This window comes from Mirounga leonina, unplaced genomic scaffold, assembly GCF_011800145.1.
Source record: "Mirounga leonina isolate KUSES-001 unplaced genomic scaffold, KU_Mleo_1.0 Mir_99188, whole genome shotgun sequence".
Classification (NCBI taxonomy): Eukaryota; Metazoa; Chordata; class Mammalia; order Carnivora; family Phocidae; genus Mirounga; species Mirounga leonina.
The window spans coordinates 11,273-23,421 of NW_023270984.1; the positions used below are offsets into that span (position 1 = coordinate 11,273).

General features: G+C 36.5%; 1 protein-coding gene across 1 annotated transcript; it reads left to right on the plus strand.

The window, feature by feature from the left end:
- The first annotated feature begins 9,820 nt into the window (after window positions 1–9,820).
- Window positions 9,821–10,543, plus strand: LOC118006850 (olfactory receptor 4A47-like). Its single transcript, XM_034999648.1, has one exon. The coding sequence runs from the start codon at window positions 9,821–9,823 to the stop codon at window positions 10,541–10,543; it is 723 nt and encodes a 240-aa protein (XP_034855539.1).
- The last annotated feature ends 1,606 nt before the right edge of the window (window positions 10,544–12,149 follow it).

Sequence of the window (12,149 nt, forward strand, 5' to 3'; positions counted from 1 at the left end):
GGCCAAAGAGAAATGTGTTACCTTTTTTCAATGAAGAGTTGCTCCATCCAGGAAAGGATTATGTATTTGTAATGAATTTCACCTCAGGTTTAATGAACTTGCGTATGAAGAAAGCATTTGAGATGTAAATACTTCTAATGATCACAAAAGATTTCTAAGATTTTCATAAATTTTTAGGAAAATAGATGTTTAGCTTTTGGGCATAAAATGTCTTTGTTGAAACTATAGGCTTATGTTTTATGTGATGAGTTATGCTATAGTCAATATTGGACCTTTATTTCATTAGTGGACAATTTTCACATGCTTTTCTTTTACATAATTGTTCTTTTTCAGAATTAATAGTGCCCATTACATATTTTAGAGAGAGAAGTTAAGAAATGGTACATAAAGACTTGGTTCACTCCTCCCATACAAAGTCAACTCATTTGATACTTGAAGTATATATCTTATTTTTGTATCTGCAAGATATTTAAGTATATCATTTTATTCACAGTGCTAAGCACAAAGGATTGAAAAGGAATGCTGCTTCCATATTGTAATATTAATCATAAAGAAGTTAAGTGAAGAAAAAAATCTGAACAAAAGATGTAGATTTAATAAGTAAGATTTACTTATTTTTCTGAGTGGGCACTCCTATTGTCTCCTCACATGGAGCAGCTTTTTTTGGTGTTATATTTTCATTGAGATTATCCATTAGTCTTCCCTGATAGTTTAGAATATCTGATAACATCTTGGCCATTTTTCAGTATCCCCATCTCTACTTTTGCTTACAATGTTTCATAGCCTTCTTTAGGGACCTAGGCCCTTCCTTTCATATGTGGAATTACTATAATGCATAATTCATGAGCTTCAAGTATGCAATACAGAACCTGACACCAGATATTTTGGGTGATATCATTGTTAAGAAAGATGTTGACATTATGGCATGTCATTCTTACCTCTGCTGTTAATGGAATGTAGATTATTAGGCAATAAAGAGGCCATAATATGGAGACCTCTTTCATAAGCCTCCTCTCTCTGAATGAGGTTTGAAAGAAAATATTATCTGCCTCTAATAGTGTAGGAAGCATGTAGTCAAAGAAACTCATGGTTCTGCCTCCCTTATTTAGTCTGGATTCATGATCCCTGGCTATGGGGAATGGAACCTTTTCACTGATAAGTCACAGTGTAAGAGAAACTTTACATCCCAATTTTTATCCCAATTATTATTACATGGAATTTTCTTACATCATCTCAAAGTCTTCCCAAACATGACACTATTCATTAAATAATAGTAAACAGAAGTTAAATAATTAAGTCATCTACTTTTGGATGTTGCTATAGACTGAATATTTGTGTTCCTCCCAAAATTCATTAAATCCTATATAATACATGGTATTTGGAGGTGAGGTGTTTGGGAGGTGATTAGGTCATGAAGGTAGAGCTCTCATGAATGGGACTAGTGTCTCTTTAAAAAGAGACACCACAGACCTCACTTGCCTTTTCTGCCATGTGAGGACACAGCAAAAAACAGTTATCTATGAACTAAGAAGCAGGCACTCATTAGACGTGGAATCTACAAGTGTCTTGATCTTGGACTACCCAGGCCCCAGAACTGTGAGAAATTGACTTTTGTTGAAGCCAATCAGCCCAAATGGACTTAGACATTTACTTAATTTCCAAATTTGTGTAGTTATTTCAAGTGATTAGATAAAAATCTTGGTTAATTATCTATGTTAATTATTCTGTATGTTCCCTTAAGCCAGGGAAAGTTACTTGTCTTTGTACTCTGTATTTGCACAATGTCTGATGTAGAATCCACTCCATGAACTCTCTCAGGTACTTGCATTCTTGAATTCTTGATCTATTGGAGAGGTTTTTTTTTTTAAAGATTTTATTTATTTATTTGAGAGAAAGAGCAGGAGCAGAGGGCAGGGCGGAGGCAGAGGGCAGAAGGAGAGGGAGAAGGGAGCTGAGCAGGGAGCCTGATGCAGGGCTCGATCCCAGGACCCTGAGATCATGACCTGAGCCGAAGGCAGACGCTTCACCGACTGAGACACCCAGGCACCCCTCTATTGGAGAGTTTTTACTGATGAATTTTGATGAACTCTTTCTACATTAAGTATGTATATTTGCTACAGTAGTCTTCTTTTATATTTGCTCAAAATATTTATTTTATTCATGTTGTACTTATAGGTGTTTTTCTATAATGATGTTCTCATATCCTTTTACTCTTGATTTCTTCTATCACATCACTCTTGGAAAATTTCATTTACTTTCATTTGGTGAATTCATAAATTTAACATCTTTCTAAAAAATAAAAATAACTCTCAAAAAGTTTTCTTTTTAAATGGTCTAGGATTTATTTTTGTTTGTGATGAGGACATACCTAAGCCCATTTTCCTCTAATAGGAAAAATAATCTGCCAAAGTTATTATTAATGTTAGTAATAATTTAAAATTTTCTATTTAATATGTCAAATTTTATACAATTAGTATGTTTGATTTGGGGCCCATTTCCCCTCCTCTGTTGCTCCCTTCACCCCCTCCTCCCTCTGATCCTCCTTTTCCTTTGGTGTATTTCCCTACTACTAACATTCTATGTCAGTAGTTAAGGATTTTAACGTGTATTAAACCTTGTAGGAATAATCTCCCTTAATTACTCAGCCTATTCAAGTCTCTTGCAATTTCTAAATACTTACTTTTCCTGATAAACTTTGGGATTATTTTGTGAAGTTTGAAACCTTCCCATAAAACTATATTTAGAATTTCATGACCCTCCACATTGATTTTGAGGAAAATGGTATGTTTTCATATCTTGTTTTCCCATCCAGAATGAGACATATATTGTGAAGGCTTGATCAATGTCTCAATAAAATTTTGTAATCATTTCCATAGAGTACATAAATCTTGCCTTTTGGTTTTCTTAATTAAAAAGCAGCTTGTCTTATTTACATTTGATTCACATTTTCTTTTTTTTAATTTAAATTCAATTAGTCAACATATAGTACATCATTAGTTTCAGATGTATTTATCAGTTGCGTATAACACTCAGTGCTCATCACATCACATGCCTTCCTTAATGCCCATCACCCAGTTACCGCATTCCTCCACCCCCCCTCCCCTTCCATAACCCTCAGTTTGTTCACATTTTCAATGAGCTGATCAGAAAGGGCTCTGTGTCTTTTGCTGGCATGAATTACAGCACAGTCCTGAAAGGCATGGGTGTATGTTTGTATACAACTGTTCATAGGCCTACATTAGACAATACACAAGTAGGTATCCAACCACAGAGATCTGTATCTGACCTCATGTAGCTCTGTATAACTACGTGTAGGTACATATTCAATGATCTGTAGGTCTGTATCCAACTTCATATGTGTGTCTATATGTGGACACACAGAGATCTGTATCTGACAACACAAGGGTGAGTATCTGACTACCCATATGAATGCATATGTGTATATATAAGTATTTGGTATCATCACACATAAGCCTGTATCTGTCTACACACAGCACTATATATTGCCATACACAAGTCTTTATCTGACTGCATATAGATTTGTTGAGGACTTGACTGAACAATTCTTCTGTCCCATGTGGCATGGACTGAGGTTCCTCTCTGGTATTCAGCTGATTAGGGGCTATTAGGGAGTGTTTAAGATGACTTTACTCATGTGAGCTGTGCCTTGGCAGGGATGGCTAGAAGACTGGGATCTTCTGGCTCCTTCTCCTTCTCCATGTAGCCTGTCTCTCCAGTGAGTATGTCAGACTTGTAAAATGGCAGTTCAGGGCTCCCAGAGGGAGGACACAGAAGGGATTAGGCCAGTTAAGATCTCATCCCATCCTGTCATGAGCTTGAAGTTCAGGATCTCAAGGTCTAAATCCAGACTGCTTCTGCACCAAATGAAAAGGCAACCTATGGGATTAGAGAAAATATTTGCAAGTCATATACCTCATAAGAGGTTAATATCCAAAATGTGAGAGGAATTTATACAACTAAATAGCAAATGCAAATCAAAACAAAAATTGATTAAAAAATGAGCAATGGGCCTGAATAGACATTTGAAGAAGACATGCATATGGCCAAGAGGAACGTGGAAAGGTGCTCAACATTACTAATCATAAGGGAAATGTGAATCAAAACCACAATGAGTTATCACCTTACATCAGTCAGAATGGCTAAAATTAAGAAGACAGGGGACAAATGTTGGCAAGAATGTGGATAAAGGGGAACCCTCTTACACTCTTGGTGGGAATGCAAACTGGTACAGCCACTCTGGAAAACAGTATAGAGGTTCCTCAAGAAGTTGAAAATAGAGCTACCCTATGACCCAGCAATTGCACTACTGGGTATTTACCCCAAGATACAGACGTAGTGAAAAGAGGGGCACATGCCCCCCAATGTTTATGGCAGCAATGTCCACAAAGCTAAACTGTGGATGGAGCCAAGATTTCCATTGACAGATGAATGGATAAAGAAGATGTGGTTCATAAACACAATGGAATATTCCTCAGCCTCCAGAAAGGATGAATACCTACCACTTACATTGACATGGATGGAACTGGAGGGTATTATGCTAAGTGAAATAAGTCAATCAGAAAAAGACAGTTATCATATGGTTTCATTCATATGTGGAATATAAGGAATAGTGCAGAGGATCATAGGGAAAGGGAGGGAAAACTGAATGTTAAGAAATCAGAGAGGGAGACAAACCATGAGAGACTCTTGACCCTGGGAAAGAAACTGAGGTTTGGGGAAAGGGAGGTGGGTGTGGTGATGGGGTTGCTGGGTGATAGGCATTAAGGAGGGCATGTGATGTGATGAGAACTGGGAGTTATATGCAACTAATGAATCATTGAACATTACATTTGAAACTAATTATGTACTATATGTTGACTAATTGAATTTAGATTTATTTATTTATTTATTTGAGACAGAGAGAATGAGAGAGAGAGAGCACATGAGAGGGGGGAGGGTCAGAGGGAGAAGCAGGCTCCTTGCTGAGCAGGGAGCCTGATGTGGGACTCGATCCAGGGACTCCAGGATCATGACCTGAGCCGAAGGCAGTCGCTTAACCAACTGAGCCACCCAGGTGCCCCGACTAATTGAATTTAAATGAAAAAAGATAAAAAGCTTCTGCACAGTGAAGGAAACAATCAACAAAACTAAAAGGCAGCCTACTGAATGGAAGATATTTGCAAATGGCATATCTGATAATAAAAGGTTAGTATCCAAAAACTATAAAAAACTTATCAAACTCAACACCCAAAAAATAAATAATCCAGTGAAGAAATGGGTAGAAAACATGAATAGACATTTTTTTCCAAAGAAGACATCCAGATGGCTAACAGACACATGAAAAGATGCTCAACATTGCTCATCCTCAGGGAAATACAAATCAAAACTACAATGAGATATCACCTCACACTAAAATTGCTAAAATTAACAACAGATGAAACAACAAATGTTGGTGAGGATGGGAAAAAGGGGGGAACCCTCTTACACTGTTGGTGGGAATGTATACTGCTAGAAATTTATCAGTTGTAGCATAATAGTACTAAATTTTGGCTGTTTTGGTTTACTTTAATGTTTTATATTGTATCTATTTCTGATCTTTTCATTACCTCTTTTTTTTTTACTTTGACATTAATTTAATCCTCTTTGTCTACTTAAGATAAAAGCTTAGCTCTTTTAGAACTTTATTTTTAACATGAGCATAAAGCTATGCATACATTTATGTAAGTTGAAAACAAGTAACTTTTGTGTAGCTTAGCACATAAGAAAGATCTTCAGCTAGTTCATACAGGTATTTGACTCTTTATCTATGATCCTTATGACCTAGAAGATACAATATACAACCAAACTTGTGGAGATGAACATGCTCAATGGAGCCCATCATAAGCCATGGGAAAATGAATAAGAGTGGAAGCCTTCAGAGACTTGATGTAGAAACAGGCTCTTGTTGGAAAATAATTTGTTTCTTGCAGAAACAGTCATCCAATTGATACTGGGCTGAAAATTAAGGGACTGAATTAATGAACTGAAAATCATTATGGTGTCAGTTGACATAGATTCAGGCCTTGATCAACAACATCCACTCCCACACAGAACTACAGAACTGTGACTACCTATCTTTTTATGAATTGCAACTTCAACCTCAGTAACTTCTCTCATCCTAAGGTCTTCTGCCTCTGAACCTCAGGGCCTCTTGTGTAGAGGTGCTAACAGCTAGAGATAGGACTTCCTTGGCTGAGGACATGATTGGATAAGTGAACCTGAGACTGGTTCTCCTTTTACTTCGGCTTAAATATGACTTGCCTTACCCAAATGCTTTCTTATATGAAACTCACAATTTATTATTTAACATTTTTTTTTTTCTGTTCAAATTAGAGGCTTTTCACGTATTTGGCTGTCTGCCACTCTTTCTTGGCAAGAGCCTAGTCTTTTTTTTCTCTAGTCATTGTTCTAGGGGAGAACACTGTCCAGAGGAGGTTACTTTATTCGAATTTGTTCCAAATATTCTCATAAGCTAATCCGTAATGGCCTTACATTCTCTTTCATTGAAAACAGTAGTGATGTAGAAAGCCATAGGCTGTGTCTGCACGTATAAGTGGAAAGATTATTTTCCTGATATAATGGCCCAAGAGATTTCTGAGAATTCAAATATCTTCCAGGCTGGAGTTTCTCTTAATCCCCTAGATGTTTCCTTGGTATATTTTCCTGTGTGACATCCTTCATTGCTTGTACAAACATGTGGAAGTGTCCAATTCTCTGGGATAAAGCTGGGGAAAGGTAGAAACATGCCTTCTATTTGGGAAGAAGTGGCCTTAGGGATATATTTTGAATGGATGAACAGGTAAAGAGTTCTCCTAATACCTGAAAGATTGCTCAGTCATTGGTTTTCCCAGTAGTTAAATTCCAGCATTTGTCTTTTTAGGCAAAGAGACAGATTAATATCCAGGGACACAATTGCTATCCTAATGATATAAGTAAAGGACTTTTTGGTTGCCTAATTGTGCTGACCAAGAAGAGATACATTCAAATAACTAATTTGAGATTTAAAAAAAATTGGGACAAATAATAGGCTTGGCCAAGTTAATTTCTACTAATTAGGCTAGTTCTTACACAGTCATCTGAAGAAACTATACTTACTTTATATAATTGTCTCTATATTTACTGTGTGACTCTATGAGAAATAAGGTCCACATGGGAAGGAACTTTCAGGTGATTTTCTCCCCTGTTTTCTTAATTGTTGTGTCCTCACTCATACCATGGTTCCTGGCATTAAATAGGTGCTCTAATATAAAACAATAATTAATAATTGGTTAGGTAAATAAATATTTAATATATCTGTTCACACTTCAAGGCTGACAATAAAATGTTAAATGAAATGAAAGGAAAACTTGCTATGGCAAGTGGGGAAATACATGATAAATTAATCTTCACTGGAATAAAATGCTTTCAGTGGTATTTTCTTCTTGACTGGTAATAGTCTCATAATTGTTCCAAAGTGATTTTTTCCCTTCATGTTACATCCTTTAGACCTTAAAAATGTGATTTGGTCTAGCATTGCTAGTACCTATAGATATTAAAGAAATTTTTTTTGGACAATCCCAGTGAATTTAATTAAGCAAGAATCAGTCTTGGACACTTTCCAATTCTGACTTAATAACATATGGTGGTCAGAAGGGACGAAATGTCTTGTGATCTCTGCCCTATTGGGAAGAAGATACTATCCTTTTAAGAGCTGATAAATTTTTAGGAGGTCTTTGCTAGGCTGAAAGCATACCCCCCCCCCCAAAAAAAAAGCATAAGAACGTCTCTCCTCAAAATTTGAACTCAACTGGTGTGGTCATACGAACATGATAGAATGAGAAGACTAACCAAGTATAATGTTATTTTTCTATTTTGAAGTTAGTAGGAAAAAAGTTACCCAAGAACAATCTCCTTGGAAATGGCTAGTTGCTATCTTCTTATGTAAAATTATGTTGCTTGTCTTTTAGAGAAATTATCCTAAGGTAGTAATGTTTTATTTTCTGTGTGGACCATGGAATTCCTTTTACATAATCTACAATGCAAATAAAAGCAATCTCCTAAAAAAATCAAGGAACCCCATTAGGAAAATGGACTGATAGCCAAATGAAATAAAATATACCATCAGGTAATAATGCAGCTTTTGCTTTCTCTTGTCATACTGGATGAAAGAAAAATTCCAGTCCCAGGAATGAGTAAAAAGTCTTTCTTCAGCTTGTGGACTTACCATCACAAGATAAGACTAACAGTAAATATTGGGATCCAGGCTTCTAAAGTGTGTGAATTTTTTTATTGTGTGAAAATTAAATTACTTTGAAATAAAGCAAACTTAGATTCCCATTCCAGTTTAATAACTTAAAAATGGGTGACCTTGGGAAAATGAATTAGATGTTCTAGCCTCAGTTTGTTCAAATATGAAATGGGGATGACAGTTCTTCGTACTGTAAATATGAAATGTGATTCATTGAGTTGTGAGTGTGTGATTGGAATCCACTGTAGGCATTGTGAACAGTGGAGTGATAGATCAGAATCATATTTATAAACAGATCATTTGAGCTGCCTCATGAGAACAAATTGATGGTAGCCGGAATGAAAAGGGAGAGATGTGGCAGGAGGCTAGTGTAGTGGGCTGGAGAAGTGGTGGTGGGAGGAAAATGATCAAGTTTGTGATCTATTTTAAAAGGGGTTAATAAGATTTGTTAAAGGTATCACTGTGTGATATGAGAGCAAGAAAGGCATGGTGGTATTTCTTGTCTGAGTAATGACTTGGAAGGTAGCACCATTTAGTAAGATGGAAAACACCTACATTTGTTGCTGAAAATTAAAAATGTAGTTTTATAAGTTCTGAATTAATATCCAATTGGAGATGTTCAGAGTTGGAGATATTGCATATATTAAGTTTAAATATTAAGGGAGAGACTCAACATTGGAATGGTTCCACATTTATTGGTCAGGAAAAGGGGGCATATCCAGCCAGAGATCCTAAGAAAGAAGTCTCGGTGAGGGAATAGACAATCCAGGGCAGTGACTTTCCATTCCTACTTTGATTCAGTAGGTTTGAAAATGTCAATTACCTGTAATTAGTCTCAAATATTTCACTTTTGTGACTTTATTTATTTTTATTTATTTATTTTTAAATATTTTACTTATTTTTGTAGTATTTTATTTATTTTTGTGAGAGAGAGAGAGCATGAGTGGGGGAAGGGGCAGAGGGAGAAGCAGACTTCCCGCTGAGCAGGGAGCCCAGTGTGGGACTCGATCCCAGGACCTTGGGATCTCACCCAAGCCTAAGGCAGACGCTTAACCGACTGAGCCACCCAGACACCCACTTTTGTGACTTTATAAATTGTGTACCTTTTCATGGAATTCCCTTGCCCTCTTTTCTTGTCCTTCCACTTTTTCTTTAAAACTCAGTGAAAGCATTGCTTTCTCCGGGAAGCCTTCTCTGATTGCTATTTGTTTGACATATTCCTATCCCTGACCTTCACATTGTGCAACTTTTTATAAAGACACATTAGTTTACATTGGTGATTATTATGTATGCGGTCACTGAGTGTAGCTTATTCAACTTGGGAATCACAACGTCTGTGACAAACAGGAACTCCTGCCACATTCTTTAAGTGAATGAGTCAATAAAAGATTAATCTTATAATGCATTTAAAAGTTTCCCCTCTTGTTTTGTAGGAAACCTGCTTCTAATATGTGAAGTCAGCTCCTATGCAGACTAGATAGAACCAAGAAACAATGTAACTTTGTCCTCTTGGGCCTCACCCAGGATCCAAAGAAACAGAAGATCCTTTTTGTTATGTTCTTACTCCTTTATATTTTCACTGTGGTGGGCAATTTGCTCATGGTGGTGTCTGTAACTGTCAGTAAGACCCTGGGCTCACCTATGTACTTTTTTCTTGGTAACTTATCATGTATGGATGTCATTTATTCCTCTTCTATTTTCCCCAGGTTGATTTCAGACTTCTTGTTTGGGGAAAATACCATATCCTTCCAATCTTGTATGACCCAGCTATTTACAGAGCACCTTTTTGGTGGAACAAAGGTCTTTCTTCTGCTGGTGATGGCCTATGACCACTATGTGGCCATCTGTAAGCCCTTGCATTATCTGGTGATCATGAGGCAGTGGGTATGTGTTGTGCTGCTGGCAATGTCCTTGGTTGGAGGTTTTCTCCATTCAGTAATTCAAGTTAGTACTATTTATGGGCTCCCATTCTGTGGTCCCAATGTCACTGATCATTTTTTCTGTGACATGTACCCTGTATTGAAACTGGTCTGTACTGACACATATGTTGTTGGCCTGTTAGTGGTGGCCAATAGGGGGATGTTCTGCAGTATCGTGTTTGTGTTCTTGCTCACCTCTTATGGTGTCATCTTGCACTCTCTAAAGAACCTTAGTCCAGAAGGGAGGCGGAAAGCCCTCCAGACCTGTGGTTCCCACATCACTGTGGTGGTCTTCTTCTTTGTTCCATGTGTCTTCATGTATGCAAGACCTGCTAAGACCTTTACCATTGACAAATAATTGACTGTTTTATACAGTCATAACCCCCATGTTGAACCCACTGACCTACACTCTGAGAAATTCTGAGGTGATAAATGCCATGAAGAAGCTCTGGAGAAGAAATGTCATATCAAGTAGTAAATAAGTGCATCATGAAGAAATAATTTAGAATTAGAGCCAATCTCCTCAAATGGTAAAGTCCATTTTAATATAAATGCATTTTCAGTAGGAGTCAATAAATAATTTGTAATGTAGTAGTAATGAAAGTTTTATGGCTACCCAGATTGTTATTTATTTTTGTTTTTTTATTCAGATAAATTAACATACAGTGTTAGATGAGTATCAGATACACAATAGCATGCTTTAATAGTTCTATGCACAGTGCTCATCATGATGAATATAGTCTTAATCCCCCTATGTAATGAGGTTGTCAATGGAATTTTTATAGTTACACTAATTTTTAACTAATTGTTTTTATTACTTTTATTCTCATTCTTATTTTTAGTTGGATTCCTTTTTTTAAACATGCAGTGTTTTATTAGCTTCATGTGTGCAATAAATTCCATTCATCACCCATTGCTCATAATGACAAGCTCACTCCTTAATCCCCATCACCTGTTTAACCCACCCCCTTCACTGGTAACCATCCGTTTGTTCTCTATGATTCTGTTCCTTGATTTCTCTCTCTGTCTTTCCCCTTTGCTTGTTGATTTTGTTTCTTAAACTCCACAGAGGAGTGACATCATATGGTATTTGTCTTTCTCTGACTGACTTATTTTGCTTGGCACTATACTCACTAGCTCCATGAATGTCAAGATTTCACCATACCCCTTCTTTATCCATTCATTAATTGATGGACACTTGGGAGCTTCCATAATCTGGCTATTGTAAAGAAAGCTGCTACAAATGTCGGGATGTGTATATCCTTTTTAAATTAGTGTTTTTGTATTCTTTGGGTAAATACCTAGTAGTGCTATTGTTAGATTGTTGGCTAGTTTTACTTTTGAGTTTTTGAGGGACCTCTGTACTGTTTCCTAGATGGCTGTAGCAGTTTGCATTCCCAGCAACAGTACATGAGTCTTCCTATTTCTTACATTCTCACCAACATCTGTTTCTTGTGTTGTTGATTTTAGCCATTCCGACCAGGTGTGAGGTGATATCTCATTGTAGTTTTGACTTGCATTTCCCTGAGTAAGTGATGATGAACATGTTTTCATGCTGGCCATCTGTATGTCTTTTTGGAGAAATGTACATTCATGTAGTCTGCCCATTTTAAAACTGGATTATTTGTTTTTTGGGTGTTGAGTTTTATAAGTTCTTTATATATTTTGGATACTAGCCCTTTAGATTCCTGTGTTTTATCTTTGTTCTTTTTATTGCACTAGTTAACATACTGAATGCTATGTAGACTATCATCTTTATTCTATTTTGTTTGCATTGCATATGAAATTCTTAGTGTATTTTACTTTTTAAAATAAAAATGAAAGTATAATAGGTTGTAATAAATATTAAAAATGGAATCCATACAAAGTGAGAAATATTGAATAAACCTTTACCCATCTCTCACCATTGTCCCTATTCTTCTTCCATATGTAGTTATTGTGTTAAGATTGTGTTGTTTCTAAGA

Coding starts and splice junctions, on each gene's coding strand:
- LOC118006850 (XM_034999648.1), top strand. CDS start 9,821: ATGTTCTTACTCCTTTATATTTTCACTGTGGTGGGCAATTTGCTCATG.